Source organism: Nerophis ophidion, linkage group LG23 (genome assembly GCF_033978795.1).
Source record: "Nerophis ophidion isolate RoL-2023_Sa linkage group LG23, RoL_Noph_v1.0, whole genome shotgun sequence".
NCBI lineage: Eukaryota > Metazoa > Chordata > Actinopteri > Syngnathiformes > Syngnathidae > Nerophis > Nerophis ophidion.
The window spans coordinates 37,732,867-37,754,488 of NC_084633.1; the positions used below are offsets into that span (position 1 = coordinate 37,732,867).

At 39.7% G+C, this 21,622-nt stretch overlaps 1 protein-coding gene across 1 annotated transcript in view; it reads right to left on the reverse strand.

Moving 5' to 3' along the window:
• Positions 1-6: 6 nt before the first annotated feature.
• utp18 (UTP18 small subunit processome component) overlaps positions 7-21,622 on the reverse strand; it is a 28,998-nt gene continuing 7,382 nt past the window's right edge. Inside the window, exons 5-13 of the mRNA XM_061884336.1 lie at positions 21,412-21,512; positions 15,423-15,548; positions 15,186-15,360; positions 14,988-15,088; positions 14,789-14,879; positions 14,588-14,711; positions 3,155-3,329; positions 2,940-3,082; positions 7-117 (exon numbers count right to left, since the gene is read on the reverse strand). Coding sequence (XP_061740320.1) covers positions 93-117; positions 2,940-3,082; positions 3,155-3,329; positions 14,588-14,711; positions 14,789-14,879; positions 14,988-15,088; positions 15,186-15,360; positions 15,423-15,548; positions 21,412-21,512 — 1,061 coding nt within the window. The 3' untranslated portion in view covers positions 7-92. The remainder of the gene's footprint in view (positions 118-2,939; positions 3,083-3,154; positions 3,330-14,587; positions 14,712-14,788; positions 14,880-14,987; positions 15,089-15,185; positions 15,361-15,422; positions 15,549-21,411; positions 21,513-21,622) is intronic.

The following is a 21,622-nucleotide window of genomic DNA, read 5'->3' on the forward strand; positions in this document are numbered from 1 at the left end:
TCAAACAAAATTTAATGACTTTTTATTACAAATGATTGAAAACAAACATGGCGCCATATTCATCATCTTGTCATGTGACCACCACTTCTTCCTCAGAAACTCTTGTAGTGGAGCAGCCTATACACACACACACACACACACACACACACACACACACACACACACACACACACACAAAACGACATATACACACAAACAAACACAAACAAAACAAATAATGACACATTACAAACACACAAACAATGACACACACACACACACAAACAAACAACAACACACAAACAATGACATGTACAGACAAACAAACAATGACATATTCACACGAACAAACAACACACAAACAAAAAATGACACATACGCTCAAAACAACACACAAACAATGACACAAACAAAAAATGACACACACACAAGCAAACAACAACACAAAAACAATGACACGTACACAAGCAAACACAAAAAGAATGACACATACACACAAACAAACACACACAAACAACAATGACACAGACAAACAATGACACATACACACAAACAAACACACAAAAACAATGACAGATACACACAAACAAACAACAAAGACAAAAAACAAACACCATATATGCACAAACAAACAAACAAACACAAAAACAATGGCACATACACACAAACAAACACAAACAACAATGACACAGACAAACAATGACACATACACACACGCAAACAACAGAAAAACAATGACACGTACACAAGCAAACACAAAAACAATGACACATACACACAAACAAACACACACAAACAACAATGACACACACAAACAACACACAAAAACAATGACAGATACACACAAATAAAAAACAAACAACATATGTGTGCAAACAAACCACACACAAAAACAATGACACATACACACAAACACACACACAAACAACAATGACACAAAGAATGCCACATACACACAAACAAACAACACACAAAAATAATGACACATACACAAACAACACACAAAAACAGATACACACAAACAAACAACAAAGACAAAAAACAAACGACACATATGCACAAACAAACAACACACAAAAATAATGACACATACACACAAACAAACAACACACAAAAACAATGACAGATACACACAAACAAACAAAGACAAAAAACAAACAACACATATGCACAAACAAACAACACACAAAAACAATGACACATACACACAAAACAATGACACATACACACAAAACAATGTCACGTACACAAGCAAACACAAAAAGAATGACACATACACACAAACAAACACACACAAACAACAATGACACAGACAAACAATGACACATACACACAAACAAACACACAAAAACAATGACAGATACACACAAACAAACAACAAAGACAAAAAACAAACACCATATATGCACAAACAAACAAACAAACACAAAAACAATGACACATACACACAAACAAACACAAACAACAATGACACAGACAAACAATGACACATACACACACACAAACAACAGAAAAACAATGACACGTACACACAAACAAACACACACAAACAACAATGACACACACAAACAACACACAAAAACAATGACAGATACACACAAATAAAAAACAAAGACAAAAAACAAACAACATATGTGCGCAAACAAACCACACACAAAAACAATGACACATACACACAAACACACACACAAACAACAATGACACAAAGAATGCCACATACACACAAATAACACACAAAAAAAATTACACATACACAAACAACACACAAAAACAGATACACACAAACAAACAACAAAGACAAAAAACAAACGACACATATGCACAAACAAATAACACACAAAAATAATGACACATACACACAAACAAACAACACACAAAAGCAATGACAGATACACACAAACAAACAACAAAGACAAAAAACAAACGACACATATGCACAAACAAACAACACACAAAAACAATGACACATACACACAAAACAATGACACATACACACAAAACAATGTCACGTACACACAAACAAACAACACACAAAAACAATGACACATACACACAAAACAATGACACATACACACAAAACAATGTCACGTACACACAAAACAATGACACATACACACAAAACAATGTCACGTACACACAAACAAACACACAAAACAATGACACATACACACAAACCACAACACACAAAAAAACGATGCATACACACAAAAAAACAACACACAAAAACAATGACATAAACACACAAAAACAATGACACATACACACAAAACAATGACACATACACACAAAACAATGTCACGTACACACAAAACAATGACACATACACACAAAACAATGTCACGTACACACAAACAAACACACAAAAACCATGACACACACATAAAACAATGTCACATACACACAAAACAATGTCACGTACACACAAACAAACACACAAAACAATGACACATACACACAAACCACAACACACAAAAAAATGATGCATACACACAAAAAACAACACACAAAAACAATGACATAAACACACAAAAACAATGACACATACACACAAAACAATGACACATACACACAAAACAATGTCACGTACACACAAAACAATGACACATACACACAAAACAATGTCACGTACACACAAACAAACAACACACAAAAACAATGACACACACACAAAACAATGTCACATACACACAAAACAATGACACGTACACACAAACAAACACACAAAACAATGACACATACACACAAACCACAACACACAAAAAAATGATGCATACACACAAACAAACAACACACAAAAACAATGACACATACACACAAACCACAACACACAAAAAATGATGCATACACACAAACAAACAACACACAAAAACAATGACACATACACACAAACAAACAATGACACAAAGAAAGGAAGTCAGTGAGTTGTGAGTGGTTAGAGCGACAGTGATTGGCTGTCTGACCTGAGGAGGGGGGCGTGTCCCTTGTTGTTGGCCAATGAGAAGAAGGCGGAGTGAGGAGAGAAGTGCATGCTGAAGGTGCGATGCAGGAACTTCCTCTTGGACACGGGGAAGTTGGAGAAGACACTCAGACTGGCGAGGTGCACCTGACACACACGACATCATCACCTATGACGTCATCACCTATGACGTCATCACCTCACACCGCGCTCTCTCACCAGTCGCACCGCCTCGTCCTCCGCCCGCGACGCCATGGCCAGGATCTCGGAGGTGGGGTTAAAGGTCAGCGAGGTGACCGAGGTCAGCAGGTTCATCACCGCTTTTAGAGGCCTGGGATTGGCCGAGTTAAGACACGCCTCCTGCGAGTAGATGTTGACCACGCCCGCCTGCGAGCTGAAGGAAACATGAATGGAAGAGGTGAGACGCACGCCAGGTAGTAACTAACCAGCATGCCAGCTAGTAAACCAGATGGCAGGTAACAACCAACCCCCACACCAAGTACTAACACACACGGCGGGTACTAACTAACCTGCCTGGTAGGTACTAACTAAACCACTGACTAACCAACACACCATATACTAACTTAACCACACTTTAAGTAATAACTTACCCACACGTTAAAGTACTGACTTAGCCGCATCTTAAGTACTGACTTAAGCTCATGTTAAGTACTAACTTACCCACATGATAACTACCAACTTACCCACATGTTGAGTACTAACTTACTCACATGTTAAGTACTAACTTACTCACCTGTTAAGTACTAAATTTCCCACATGTTAAGTACTAACTTACTCACATGTTAACTACTAACATGCCCACATGTTAAGTACTAACTTACTCTCATGTTAACTACTAACTTGCCCACATGTTAAGTACTAACTTACTCACATGTTAAGTACTAACTTTCCCACATGATAAGTACTAACTTACTCTCATGTTAACCACTAACTTACTCACATGTTAACCACTAACTTGCCCACATGTTAAGTACTAACTTACTCACATGTTAAGTACTAACTTGCCCACATGATAAGTACTAACTTACTCTCATGTTAAGTACTAACTTACTCACATGTTAAATACTAACTTGCCCACATGATAAGTACCATCTTACCTGCACATTAAATACTAGCTTGGATGCACATTAAGTACTAATTTACCTGCATGTTAAGTACTAACTTAGATGCATGTTAAGTACTAACTTACATGCACGTTAAGTACTAACTTACACGCATGTTAAGTACTAACTTAGATGCACGTTAAGTACTAACTTACATCCACGTTAAGTACCAACTTACATGCATGTTAAGTACTAACTTAGATGCATGTTAGGTACTAACTTAGATGCATGTTAAGTACTAACTTAGGTGCATGTTAGGTACTAACTTACTCGCATGTTAAAAGCTAACTAACCCACATGTTAGGTACTAACTTAGATGCATGTTATGAGCTAACTTTCATGAATGTTAAGTACCAATTTAGATGCACGTTAAGTACTAACTTAGATAAGTGTCAAGTACTAACTTAGATGCATGTTAAGTACTAACTTACTCGCATGTTAAAAGCTAACTAACCCACATGTTAAGTACTAACTTAGATGCATGTTATGAGCTAACTTTCATGAACGTTAAGTACTAACTTAGATGCATGTTAAGCACTAACTTACATGCATGTTAAGCACTAACTTACATGCATGTTAAGTACTAACTTAGATGCACGTTAAGTACTAACTTAGATGCATGTTAAGTACTAACTTAGATGCATGTTAAGTACTAACTTACATGCATGTTAAGTACTAACTTAGATGCATGTTAAGCACTAACTTACATGCATGTTAAGTACTAACTTAGATGCATGTTAAGTACTAACTTAGATGCATGTTAAGCACTAACTTACATGCATGTTAAGTACTAACTTAGATGCATGTTAAGTACTAACTTAGATGCATGTTAAGCACTAACTTAGATGCATGTTAAGTACTAACTTAGATGCATGTTAAGTACTAACTTACATGCACGTTAAGTACTAACTTAGATGCATGTTAAGCACTAACTTACATGCATGTTAAGTACTAACTTACATGCATGTTAAGTACTAACTTAGATGCATGTTAAGTACTAACTTAGATGCATGTTAAGTACTAACTTAGATGCATGTTAAGTACTAACTTAGATGCATGTTAAGTACTAACTTAGATGCATGTTAAGTACTAACTTAGATGCATGTTAAGCACTAACTTACATGCATGTTAAGTACTAACTTAGATGCATGTTAAGTACTAACTTAGATGCATGTTAAGTACTAACTTAGATGCATGTTAAGTACTAACTTACATGCACGTTAAGTACTAACTTAGATGCATGTTAAGCACTAACTTACATGCATGTTAAGTACTAACTTAGATGCATGTTAAGCACTAACTTAGATGCATGTTAAGTACTAACTTAGATGCATGTTAAGTACTAACTTACATGCATGTTAAGTACTAACTTAGATGCACGTTAAGTACTAACTTAACTGCATGTTAAGCACTAACTTAGATGCATGTTAAGTACTAACTTAGATGCATGTTAAGTACTAACTTACATGCATGTTAAGTACTAACTTAGATGCATGTTAAGTACTAACTTAGATGCATGTTAAGTACTAACTTACATGCATGTTAAGTACTAACTTAGATGCATGTTAAGTACTAACTTAGATGCATGTTAAGCACTAACTTACATGCATGTTAAGTACTAACTTAGATGCATGTTAAGTACTAACTTAGATGCACGTTAAGTACTAACTTAGATGCATGTTAAGCACTAACTTAGATGCATGTTAAGTACTAACTTAGATGCATGTTAAGCACTAACTTACATGCATGTTAAGCACTAACTTACATGCATGTTAAGTACTAACTTAGATGCACGTTAAGCACTAACTTAGATGCATGTTAAGCACTAACTTAGATGCATGTTAAGTACTAACTTAGATGCATGTTAAGTACTAACTTACATGCATGTTAAGTACTAACTTAGATGCATGTTAAGTACTAACTTAGATGCATGTTAAGCACTAACTTAGATGCATGTTAAGTACTAACTTAGATGCATGTTAAGCACTAACTTACATGCATGTTAAGTACTAACTTACATGCATGTTAAGTACTAACTTAAATGCATGTTAAGTACTAACTTAGATGCATGTTAAGTACTAACTTAGATGCATGTTAAGTACTAACTTAGATGCATGTTAAGCACTAACTTACATGCATGTTAAGTACTAACTTAGATGCATGTTAAGTACTAACTTAGATGCACGTTAAGTACTAACTTAGATGCATGTTAAGCACTAACTTAGATGCATGTTAAGTACTAACTTAGATGCATGTTAAGTACTAACTTACATGCACGTTAAGTACTAACTTAGATGCATGTTAAGTACTAACTTAGATGCATGTTAAGTACTAACTTAGATGCATGTTAAGTACTAACTTAGATGCATGTTAAGTACTAACTTAGATGCATGTTAAGTACTAACTTAGATGCATGTTAAGTACTAACTTAGATGCATGTTAAGTACTAACTTAGATGCATGTTAAGTACTAACTTAGATGCATGTTAAGTACTAACTTAGATGCATGTTAAGTACTAACTTACATGCATGTTAAGTACTAACTTAGATGCATGTTAAGCACTAACTTAGATGCATGTTAAGTACTAACTTAGATGCATGTTAAGTACTAACTTACATGCATGTTAAGTACTAACTTAGATGCACGTTAAGTACTAACTTAACTGCATGTTAAGCACTAACTTAGATGCATGTTAAGTACTAACTTAGATGCATGTTAAGTACTAACTTACATGCATGTTAAGTACTAACTTAGATGCATGTTAAGTACTAACTTAGATGCATGTTAAGTACTAACTTACATGCATGTTAAGTACTAACTTAGATGCATGTTAAGTACTAACTTAGATGCATGTTAAGCACTAACTTACATGCATGTTAAGTACTAACTTAGATGCATGTTAAGTACTAACTTAGATGCACGTTAAGTACTAACTTAGATGCATGTTAAGCACTAACTTAGATGCATGTTAAGTACTAACTTAGATGCATGTTAAGCACTAACTTACATGCATGTTAAGCACTAACTTACATGCATGTTAAGTACTAACTTAGATGCACGTTAAGCACTAACTTAGATGCATGTTAAGCACTAACTTAGATGCATGTTAAGTACTAACTTAGATGCATGTTAAGTACTAACTTACATGCATGTTAAGTACTAACTTAGATGCATGTTAAGTACTAACTTAGATGCATGTTAAGCACTAACTTAGATGCATGTTAAGTACTAACTTAGATGAATGTTAAGCACTAACTTACATGCATGTTAAGTACTAACTTACATGCATGTTAAGTACTAACTTAGATGCATGTTAAGTACTAACTTAGATGCATGTTAAGCATTAACTTACATGCATGTTAAGTACTAACTTAGATGCATGTTAAGTACTAACTTAGATGCACGTTAAGTACTAACTTAGATGCATGTTAAGCACTAACTTAGATGCATGTTAAGTACTAACTTAGATGCATGTTAAGTACTAACTTACATGCACGTTAAGTACTAACTTAGATGCATGTTAAGTACTAACTTAGATGCATGTTAAGTACTAACTTACATGCATGTTAAGTACTAACTTAGATGCATGTTAAGTACTAACTTAGATGCATGTTAAGTACTAACTTAGATGCATGTTAAGTACTAACTTAGATGCATGTTAAGTACTAACTTAGATGCATGTTAAGCACTAACTTACATGCATGTTAAGTACTAACTTAGATGCATGTTAAGTACTAACTTAGATGCATGTTAAGTACTAACTTAGATGCATGTTAAGTACTAACTTACATGCATGTTAAGTACTAACTTACATGCATGTTAAGTACTAACTTAGATGCATGTTAAGTACTAACTTAGATGCATGTTAAGTACTAACTTAGATGCATGTTAAGTACTAACTTAGATGCATGTTAAGTACTAACTTAGATGCATGTTAAGTACTAACTTAGATGCATGTTAAGTACTAACTTAGATGCACGTTAAGTACTAACTTAGATGCATGTTAAGCACTAACTTAGATGCATGTTAAGTACTAACTTACATGCATGTTAAGTACTAACTTAGATGCATGTTAAGTACTAACTTAGATGCATGTTAAGTACTAACTTAGATGCATGTTAAGTACTAACTTAGATGCACGTTAAGTACTAACTTAGATGCATGTTAAGCACTAACTTAGATGCATGTTAAGTACTAACTTAGATGCATGATAAGCACTAACTTACATGCATGTTAAGCACTAACTTACATGCATGTTAAGTACTAACTTAGATGCACGTTAAGTACTAACTTAGATGCATGTTAAGTACTAACTTAGATGCACGTTAAGTACTAACTTAGATGCATGTTAAGCACTAACTTAGATGCATGTTAAGCACTAACTTACATGCATGTTAAGTACTAACTTACATGCATGTTAAGTACTAACTTAGATGCATGTTAAGTACTAACTTAGATGCATGTTAAGTACTAACTTAGATGCATGTTAAGTACTAACTTACATGCATGTTAAGTACTAACTTAGATGCATGTTAAGTACTAACTTAGATGCATGTTAAGCACTAACTTACATGCACGTTAAGTACTAACTTAGATGCACGTTAAGTACTAACTTAGATACATGTTAAGCACTAACTTAGATGCATGTTAAGTACTAACTTAGATGCATGTTAAGTACTAACTTACATGCATGTTAAGTACTAACTTAGATGCATGTTAAGCACTAACTTACATGCATGTTAAGTACTAACTTAGATGCATGTTAAGTACTAACTTAGATGCATGTTAAGCACTAACTTACATGCATGTTAAGTACTAACTTAGATGCATGTTAAGTACTAACTTAGATGCACGTTAAGTACTAACTTAGATGCATGTTAAGCACTAACTTAGATGCATGTTAAGTACTAACTTAGATGCATGTTAAGTACTAACTTACATGCACGTTAAGTACTAACTTAGATGCATGTTAAGCACTAACTTACATGCATGTTAAGTACTAACTTACATGCATGTTAAGTACTAACTTAGATGCATGTTAAGTACTAACTTACATGCATGTTAAGTACTAACTTAGATGCATGTTAAGTACTAACTTAGATGCATGTTAAGTACTAACTTAGATGCATGTTAAGCACTAACTTACATGCATGTTAAGTACTAACTTAGATGCATGTTAAGTACTAACTTAGATGCATGTTAAGTACTAACTTACATGCACGTTAAGTACTAACTTAGATGCATGTTAAGTACTAACTTAGATGCATGTTAAGTACTAACTTAGATGCATGTTAAGTACTAACTTAGATGCATGTTAAGCACTAACTTACATGCATGTTAAGTACTAACTTACATGCATGTTAAGTACTAACTTAGATGCATGTTAAGTACTAACTTAGATGCATGTTAAGTACTAACTTAGATGCATGTTAAGTACTAACTTAGATGCATGTTAAGTACTAACTTAGATGCATGTTAAGCACTAACTTACATGCATGTTAAGTACTAACTTAGATGCATGTTAAGTACTAACTTAGATGCATGTTAAGCACTAATTTAGATGGATGTTAAGTACTAACTTAGATGCATGTTAAGTACTAACTTAGATGCATGTTAAGCACTAATTTAGATGGATGTTAAGTACTAACTTAGATGCATGTTAAGTACTAACTTAGATGCATGTTAAGTACTAACTTACATGCACGTTAAGTACTAACTTAGATGCATGTTAAGCACTAACTTACATGCATGTTAAGTACTAACTTACATGCATGTTAAGTACTAACTTAGATGCATGTTAAGTACTAACTTAGATGCATGTTAAGTACTAACTTAGATGCATGTTAAGTACTAACTTAGATGCATGTTAAGTACTAACTTAGATGCATGTTAAGTACTAACTTACATGCATGTTAAGCACTAACTTACATGCATGTTAAGTACTAACTTAGATGCACGTTAAGCACTAACTTAGATGCACGTTAAGCACTAACTTAGATGCATGTTAAGTACTAACTTAGATGCATGTTAAGTACTAACTTACATGCATGTTAAGTACTAACTTAGATGCATGTTAAGTACTAACTTAGATGCATGTTAAGCACTAACTTAGATGCATGTTAAGTACTAACTTAGATGCATGTTAAGCACTAACTTACATGCATGTTAAGTACTAACTTACATGCATGTTAAGTACTAACTTAGATGCATGTTAAGTACTAACTTAGATGCATGTTAAGCACTAACTTACATGCATGTTAAGTACTAACTTAGATGCATGTTAAGTACTAACTTAGATGCACGTTAAGTACTAACTTAGATGCATGTTAAGCACTAACTTAGATGCATGTTAAGCACTAACTTAGATGCATGTTAAGTACTAACTTACATGCACGTTAAGTACTAACTTAGATGCATGTTAAGTACTAACTTACATGCATGTTAAGTACTAACTTAGATGCATGTTAAGTACTAACTTAGATGCATGTTAAGTACTAACTTAGATGCATGTTAAGTACTAACTTAGATGCATGTTAAGTACTAACTTAGATGCATGTTAAGTACTAACTTAGATGCATGTTAAGTACTAACTTAGATGCATGTTAAGTACTAACTTAGATGCATGTTAAGTACTAACTTAGATGCATGTTAAGTACTAACTTAGATGCATGTTAAGTACTAACTTACATGCATGTTAAGTACTAACTTACATGCATGTTAAGTACTAACTTAGATGCATGTTAAGTACTAACTTAGATGCATGTTAAGTACTAACTTAGATGCATGTTAAGTACTAACTTAGATGCATGTTAAGTACTAACTTAGATGCATGTTAAGTACTAACTTAGATGCATGTTAAGTACTAACTTAGATGCATGTTAAGCACTAACTTAGATGCATGTTAAGTACTAACTTAGATGCATGTTAAGTACTAACTTACATGCATGTTAAGTACTAACTTAGATGCACGTTAAGTACTAACTTAACTGCATGTTAAGCACTAACTTAGATGCATGTTAAGCACTAACTTACATGCATGTTAAGTACTAACTTAGATGCATGTTAAGTACTAACTTAGATGCATGTTAAGTACTAACTTAGATGCATGTTAAGCACTAACTTAGATGCATGTTAAGTACTAACTTAGATGCATGTTAAGCACTAACTTACATGCATGTTAAGCACTAACTTACATGCATGTTAAGTACTAACTTAGATGCACGTTAAGCACTAACTTAGATGCATGTTAAGCACTAACTTAGATGCATGTTAAGTACTAACTTAGATGCATGTTAAGTACTAACTTACATGCATGTTAAGTACTAACTTAGATGCATGTTAAGTACTAACTTAGATGCATGTTAAGCACTAACTTAGATGCATGTTAAGTACTAACTTAGATGCATGTTAAGTACTAACTTAGATGCATGTTAAGCACTAACTTACATGCATGTTAAGTACTAACTTACATGCATGTTAAGTACTAACTTAGATGCATGTTAAGTACTAACTTAGATGCATGTTAAGTACTAACTTACATGCATGTTAAGTACTAACTTAGATGCATGTTAAGTACTAACTTAGATGCATGTTAAGCACTAACTTACATGCATGTTAAGTACTAACTTAGATGCATGTTAAGTACTAACTTAGATGCACGTTAAGTACTAACTTAGATGCATGTTAAGCACTAACTTAGATGCATGTTAAGTACTAACTTAGATGCATGTTAAGCACTAACTTACATGCATGTTAAGCACTAACTTACATGCATGTTAAGTACTAACTTAGATGCACGTTAAGCACTAACTTAGATGCATGTTAAGCACTAACTTAGATGCATGTTAAGTACTAACTTAGATGCATGTTAAGTACTAACTTACATGCACGTTAAGTACTAACTTAGATGCATGTTAAGCACTAACTTAGATGCATGTTAAGTACTAACTTAGATGCATGTTAAGTACTAACTTACATGCACGTTAAGTACTAACTTAGATGCATGTTAAGTACTAACTTAGATGCATGTTAAGTACTAACTTACATGCATGTTAAGTACTAACTTAGATGCATGTTAAGTACTAACTTAGATGCATGTTAAGTACTAACTTAGATGCATGTTAAGTACTAACTTAGATGCATGTTAAGTACTAACTTAGATGCATGTTAAGCACTAACTTACATGCATGTTAAGTACTAACTTAGATGCATGTTAAGTACTAACTTAGATGCATGTTAAGTACTAACTAAGATGCATGTTAAGTACTAACTTACATGCATGTTAAGCACTAACTTACATGCATGTTAAGTACTAACTTACATGCATGTTAAGTACTAACTTAGATGCATGTTAAGTACTAACTTAGATGCATGTTAAGTACTAACTTAGATGCATGTTAAGTACTAACTTACATGCATGTTAAGCACTAACTTACATGCATGTTAAGTACTAACTTAGATGCATGTTAAGCACTAACTTACATGCATGTTAAGTACTAACTTAGATGCATGTTAAGTACTAACTTAGATGCATGTTAAGCACTAACTTACATGCATGTTAAGTACTAACTTAGATGCATGTTAAGTACTAACTTAGATGCACGTTAAGTACTAACTTAGATGCATGTTAAGCACTAACTTAGATGCATGTTAAGTACTAACTTAGATGCATGTTAAGTACTAACTTACATGCACGTTAAGTACTAACTTAGATGCATGTTAAGTACTAACTTACATGCATGTTAAGTACTAACTTAGATGCATGTTAAGTACTAACTTAGATGCATGTTAAGTACTAACTTAGATGCATGTTAAGTACTAACTTAGATGCATGTTAAGTACTAACTTAGATGCATGTTAAGTACTAACTTAGATGCATGTTAAGCACTAACTTACATGCATGTTAAGTACTAACTTAGATGCATGTTAAGTACTAACTTACATGCATGTTAAGTACTAACTTAGATGCATGTTAAGTACTAACTTAGATGCATGTTAAGTACTAACTTAGATGCATGTTAAGTACTAACTTAGATGCATGTTAAGTACTAACTTAGATGCATGTTAAGTACTAACTTAGATGCATGTTAAGTACTAACTTAGATGCATGTTAAGTACTAACTTAGATGCATGTTAAGCACTAACTTACATGCATGTTAAGTACTAACTTAGATGCATGTTAAGTACTAACTTAGATGCATGTTAAGTACTAACTTACATGCACGTTAAGTACTAACTTAGATGCATGTTAAGTACTAACTTAGATGCATGTTAAGTACTAACTTAGATGCATGTTAAGTACTAACTTACATGCACGTTAAGTACTAACTTAGATGCATGTTAAGCACTAACTTACATGCATGTTAAGTACTAACTTACATGCATGTTAAGTACTAACTTAGATGCATGTTAAGTACTAACTTAGATGCATGTTAAGTACTAACTTAGATGCATGTTAAGTACTAACTTAGATGCATGTTAAGTACTAACTTAGATGCATGTTAAGTACCAACTTACATGCATGTTAAGTACTAACTTAGATGCATGTTAAGTACTAACTTAGATGCATGTTAAGCACTAATTTAGATGGATGTTAAGCACTAACTTACATGCATGTTAAGTACTAACTTAGATGCATGTTAAGTACTAACTTAGATGCATGTTAAGCACTAATTTAGATGGATGTTAAGTACTAACTTAGATGCATGTTAAGTACTAACTTAGATGCATGTTAAGCACTAATTTAGATGGATGTTAAGTACTAACTTAGATGCATGTTAAGTACTAACTTAGATGCATGTTAAGTACTAACTTACATGCACGTTAAGTACTAACTTAGATGCATGTTAAGCACTAACTTACATGCATGTTAAGTACTAACTTACATGCATGTTAAGTACTAACTTAGATGCATGTTAAGTACTAACTTAGATGCATGTTAAGTACTAACTTAGATGCATGTTAAGTACTAACTTAGATGCATGTTAAGTACTAACTTAGATGCATGTTAAGCACTAACTTACATGCATGTTAAGTACTAACTTAGATGCATGTTAAGTACTAACTTAGATGCATGTTAAGCACTAATTTAGATGGATGTTAAGTACTAACTTAGATGCATGTTAAGTACTAACTTAGATGCATGTTAAGCACTAATTTAGATGGATGTTAAGTACTAACTTAGATGCATGTTAAGTACTAACTTAGATGCATGTTAAGTACTAACTTAGATGCATGTTAAGTACTAACTTAGATGCATGTTAAGTACTAACTTAGATGCATGTTAAGTACTAACTTAGATGCATGTCAAGTACTAACTTAGATGCATGTTAAGTACTAACTTAGATGCATGTTAAGTACTAACTTAGATGCATGTTAAGCACTAATTTAGATGGATGTTAAGTACTAACTTAGATGCATGTTAGAAGCTAACTTTCCTGAATGTTAGGTACCAATTTAGATGCACGTTAAGTGCAAACTTACATGCATGTTAAGTTCTAAGATAGATGTAAATTAAGTACTAACTTACCCGCAGGCCAGGTAGTGGCCGTTAGGAGAGGTGGCGATACAGGTGGATCTGACACAGCCATCATCCAAGAACTTGTTGAGACATCGGTTGGTGCGCACGTCCCACACGTACACCTCCCCCTCCTCTGCACGCACACACACACACACACAGGATGATGCAAGTCACATGACATGATGTCATGCAGTCATGTGATCAACTTGCCTGAGGAAGCAAACACTTTGCTGCCGTCGTGACTAAACGCCACGCCGCTCACCTCGCCGTTCATCTTCACGCTGCTCACCACTTCCTTGGTCTGAGCACGCACCCCCCCACACACACACACACACACACACACAAGTTACATGTGTAAAGTTGCAAGACTTTATTGTGAAAGGACACAGGTAAAGAGGAAGTGGTTGACCTTGAGTGTGAGTGTGTGCAGGTATCCTCTGGTTCCAGTCAGCAGCAGAGCGCCCCCCTCAGGGCACACTGAGAACTCCTTCACTCGGCCCTCATTCAGCCCTGGACACACACACACATCAAAGCAGCTGTGATGTCACCACCAGTATTAACACACACACACACACACACACACACGCAAACACACACGCACACACACCTCTGACGGCGTGAACAGGTGTGACCCGCCCCTCCATCATGTCGTACACGTAGAACATTTTGTTCTTCAGGCTGGTGGCGATGACGGCGTCGCCATGGCAACTAAAACATGCCTTGTGGACGGGGAAGCGGTCCAGGTGGACACTCTGGATCTTGGGGTTGGTCTTGCCGTCCACCTGTGGCAGAGAGAGACAGGTCACTTAGTGTCGGCCGCCGTTGAGCGGCGACTGCCACCAACCTGGAAGAGCGACAGCGAGCAATCCAGGCCCGCCGTCATGACGACCTGAGCCGACGGGTGGAACTGCACCGACGACAGTCTGTCCTCTGATGGACGGGCGGCGTTGGCATGGAGACATTTCTTCATCTGGCGGCACATCACATTCATCAACACCTCTGCTCGTCATCCACGTGTGTGGTGGCCATGACGATGCATCATCCATGTGTGTGGTCACCATGACGATGCATCATCGACCTGTGCGGTCGCCATGACGATGCATCATCAACACATGTGGTCCCCATGACGATGCATCATCAACACGTGCGGTCGCCATGACGACGCATCATCGACACGTGCGGTCGCCATGACGACGCATCATCGACACGTGCGGTCGCCATGACGACGCATCATCGACACGTGCGGTCGCCATGACGACGCATCATCGACACGTGCGGTCGCCATGACGATGCATCATCAACATGTGCGGTCGCCATGACGATGCATCGTCAACATGTGTGGTCACCATGACGATGCATCATCAACATGTGTGGTCACCATGACGATGCATCATCAACATGTGTGGTCGCCATGACGATGCATCATCAACATGTGTGGTCGCCATGTGTGGTCACCATGACGATGCATCATCAACGTGTGTGGTCACCATGACGACGCATCATCGACACGTGCGGTCGCCATGACGACGCATCATCGACACGTGCGGTCGCCATGACGATGCATCATCAACATGTGCGGTCGCCATGACGATGCATCGTCAACATGTGTGGTCACCATGACGATGCATCATCAACATGTGTGGTCACCATGACGATGCATCATCAACATGTGTGGTCGCCATGATTATGCATCATCAACATGTGTGGTCACCATGACGATGCATCATCAACATGTGTGGTCGCCATGATTATGCATCATCAACATGTGTGGTCGCCATGATGATGCATCATCAACATGTGTGGTCGCCATGACGATGCATCATCAACATGTGTGGTCGCCATGTGTGGTCACCATGACGATGCATCATCAACGTGTGTGGTCACCATGACGATGCATCATCAACGTGTGCGGTCGCCATGACGATGCATCATCAACATGTGCGGTCGCCATGACGATGCATCATCGACACGTGCGGTCGCCATGACGATGCATCATCGACACGTGCGGTCGCCATGACGATGCATCATCGACATGTGCGGTCGCCATGACGATGCATCATCGACACGTGCGGTCGCCATGACGATGCATCATCAACATGTGCGGTCGCCAGGACGATGCATCATCAACATGTGCGGTCGCCATGACGATGCATCATCGACACGTGCGGTCGCCATGACGATGCATCATCGACACGTGCGGTCGCCATGACGACGCATCATCGACACGTGCGGTCGCCATGACGACGCATCATCGACACGTGCGGTCGCCATGACGATGCATCATCAACATGTGCGGTCGCCATGACGATGCGTCGTCAACATGTGTGGTCACCATGACGATGCATCATCAACATGTGTGGTCACCATGACGATGCATCATCGACCTGTGCGGTCGCCATGACGATGCATCATCAACACATGTGGTCGCCATGACGATGCATCATCAACACGTGCGGTCGCCATGACGATGCATCATCAACACGTGCGGTCGCCATGACGACTCATCATCGACACGTGCGGTCGCCATGACGACGCATCATCGACACGTGCGGTCGCCATGACGACGCATCATCGACACGTGCGGTCGCCATGACGATGCATCATCAACATGTGCGGTCGCCATGACGATGCATCATCAACATGTGCGGTCGCCATGACGATGCATCGTCAACATGTGTGGTCACCATGACGATGCATCATCAACATGTGTGGTCGCCATGATTATGCATCATCAACATGTCCTGTCAACATGATTATGCATCATCAACATGTGTGGTCGCCATGACGATGCATCATCAACATGTGTGGCCGCCATGTGTGGTCACCATGACGATGCATCATCAACGTGTGTGGTCACCATGACGATGCATCATCAACGTGTGTGGTCGCCATGACGATGCATCATCAACATGTGCGGTCGCCAGGACGATGCATCATCAACATGTGCGGTCGCCATGACGATGCATCATCGACACGTGCGGTCGCCATGACGACGCATCATCGACACGTGCGGTCGCCATGACGATGCATCATCAACATGTGCGGTCGCCATGACGATGCGTCGTCAACATGTGTGGTCACCATGACGATGCATCATCAACATGTGTGGTCACCATGACGATGCATCATCAACATGTGTGGTCGCCATGATGATGCATCATCAACATGTGTGGTCGCCATGACGATGCATCATCAACATGTGTGGTCGCCATGTGTGGTCACCATGACGATGCATCATCAACGTGTGTGGTCACCATGACGATGCATCATCAACGTGTGTGGTCGCCATGACGATGCATCATCAACATGTGCGGTCGCCAGGACGATGCATCATCAACATGTGCGGTCGCCATGACGATGCATCATCGACACGTGCGGTCGCCATGACGATGCATCATCGACACGTGCGGTCGCCATGACGACGCATCATCGACACGTGCGGTCGCCATGACGACGCATCATCGACACGTGCGGTCGCCATGACGATGCATCATCAACATGTGCGGTCGCCATGACGATGCGTCGTCAACATGTGTGGTCACCATGACGATGCATCATCAACATGTGTGGTCACCATGACGATGCATCATCGACCTGTGCGGTCGCCATGACGATGCATCATCAACACATGTGGTCGCCATGACGATGCATCATCAACACGTGCGGTCGCCATGACGATGCATCATCAACACGTGCGGTCGCCATGACGACTCATCATCGACACGTGCGGTCGCCATGACGACGCATCATCGACACGTGCGGTCGCCATGACGACGCATCATCGACACGTGCGGTCGCCATGACGATGCATCATCAACATGTGCGGTCGCCATGACGATGCATCATCAACATGTGCGGTCGCCATGACGATGCTTCGTCAACATGTGTGGTCACCATGACGATGCATCATCAACATGTGTGGTCGCCATGATTATGCATCATCAACATGTGCTGTCAACATGATTATGCATCATCAACATGTGTGGTCGCCATGACGATGCATCATCAACATGTGTGGCCGCCATGTGTGGTCACCATGACGATGCATCATCAACGTGTGTGGTCACCATGACGATGCATCATCAACGTGTGTGGTCGCCATGACGATGCATCATCAACATGTGCGGTCGCCAGGACGATGCATCATCAACATGTGCGGTCGCCATGACGACGCATCATCGACACGTGCGGTCGCCATGACGATGCATCATCAACATGTGCGGTCGCCATGACGATGCGTCGTCAACATGTGTGGTCACCATGACGATGCATCATCAACATGTGTGGTCACCATGACGATGCATCATCGACCTGTGCGGTCGCCATGACGATGCATCATCAACACATGTGGTCGCCATGACGATGCATCATCAACACGTGCGGTCGCCATGACGATGCATCATCAACACGTGCGGTCGCCATGACGACTCATCATCGACACGTGCGGTCGCCATGACGACGCATCATCGACACGTGCGGTCGCCATGACGACGCATCATCGACACGTGCGGTCGCCATGACGATGCATCATCGACATGTGCGGTCGCCATGACGATGCATCATCAACATGTGCGGTCGCCAGGACGATGCATCATCAACATGTGCGGTCGCCATGACGATGCATCATCGACACGTGCGGTCGCCATGACGACGCATCATCGACACGTGCGGTCGCCATGACGATGCATCATCAACATGTGTGGTCGCCATGATTATGCATCATCAACATGTGTGGTCGCCATGACGATGCATCATCAACATGTGTGGCCGCCATGTGTGGTCACCATGACGATGCATCATCAACGTGTGTGGTCACCATGACGATGCATCATCAACGTGTGTGGTCGCCATGACGATGCATCATCAACATGTGCGGTCGCCATGACGATGCATCATCAACATGTGCGGTCGCCATGACGATGCATCATCGACACGTGCGGTCGCCATGACGACGCATCATCGACACGTGCGGTCGCCATGACGATGCATCATCAACATGTGCGGTCGCCATGACGATGCGTCGTCAACATGTGTGGTCACCATGACGATGCATCATCAACATGTGTGGTCACCATGACGATGCATCATCGACCTGTGCGGTCGCCATGACGATGCATCATCAACACATGTGGTCGCCATGACGATGCATCATCAACACGTGCGGTCGCCATGACGATGCATCATCAACACGTGCGGTCGCCATGACGACTCATCATCGACACGTGCGGTCGCCATGACGACGCATCATCGACACGTGCGGTCGCCATGACGACGCATCATCGACACGTGCGGTCGCCATGACGATGCATCATCGACATGTGCGGTCGCCATGACGATGCATCATCGACATGTGCGGTCGCCATGACGATGCATCATCAACATGTGCGGTCGCCATGACGATGCATCGTCAACATGTGTGGTCACCATGACGATGCATCATCAACATGTGTGGTCGCCATGATTATGCATCATCAACATGTGTGGTCGCCATGATTATGCATCATCAACATGTGTGGTCACCATGACAATGCATCATCAACATGTGCGGTCGCCAGGACGATGCATCATCCACATGTGTGGTCGCCATGACGATGCATCATCCACATGTGTGGTCGCCATGACGATGCATCATCGACATGTGTGGTCGGCATGACGATGCATCATCGACATGTGTGGTCGGCATGACGATGCATCATCCACATGTGTGGTCGCCATGACGATGCATCATCGACATGTGTGGTCGGCATGACGATGTATCATCCACATGTGTGGTCACCATGACAATGCATCATCAACATGTGCGGTCGCCAGGACGATGCATCATCAACATGTGCGGTCACCATGACAATGCATCATCGACATGTGTGGTCACCATGACGATGCATCATCCACATGTGTGGTCGCCATGACGATGCATCATCGACATGTGTGGTCGGCATGACGATGCATCATCCACATGTGTGGTCGCCATGACGATGCATCATCGACATGTGCGGTCGCCATGACGATGCATCATCGACATGTGCGGTCGCCATGACGATGCATCATCAACATGTGTGGTCACCATGACGATGCATCATCAACATGTGTGGTCACCATGACGATGCATCATCAACATGTGCGGTCAACATGACGATGCATTATCCACGTGCAGTCGCCATGAAGATGCATCATCGCCAATTGTGGTTGTCATGACGAACATCATCAATGTGCGGTCGTCACATTTGGTGATGATGAACATATGTGGTTGCCACGACAATGCATCATCATCATCATGTGTAGTTGCCATGATGATGCATCATCATGTGTAGTTGCCATGATGATGCATCATCATCAACATATGTGGTCGTTATGACGATGCACCAACACAAGTGGTCGTCATGACAATGCAGTATCGTCATATGTGGTTGCCATGACGATGCATCATCATCATATGTGGTTGTCACGACGATGTATCATCACCATGTGGTTGTCATGAGGATACATCATCATGTGCGGTCGTCATGACGATGCATCATCCCTGTATGTGATTATGATGATGCATCATCATCACATGTGGTCGTCATGACGATGCATCATCGTCATATGTGGTCGTCATGACGATGCATCAACATATGTGGTCGTCATGGCAATGCATTATCCTACTGTATGTGGTTGTCATGATGATGCATCACCATATGTGGTCATGACGATGCATTATCACCATATGTGGTTGTCATGATGATGCATCAACATATGTGGTCGCCATGACGATGCATCATCAACACAACAAATGACATGACTGTGATGACCTGAGAGTCCAGGGGGCGGGGTTACAATATGTGGCGACATACTTTGAGAATGCCACTTGGTAAACTGTCTGAAGACGCCACAAAGGTTCCTGTCCTCTTCAGCAGGTCGTCTTGGTTACCTTCCTCCTCCTCCTCCTCCTCATCTGTGTGGACACAAACATGTCGAGGAAGACATGACATGTAGAAGACATGACATGTATGGACATGTAGGAGACATGACATGTAGAAGACATGACATGTATGGACATGTAGG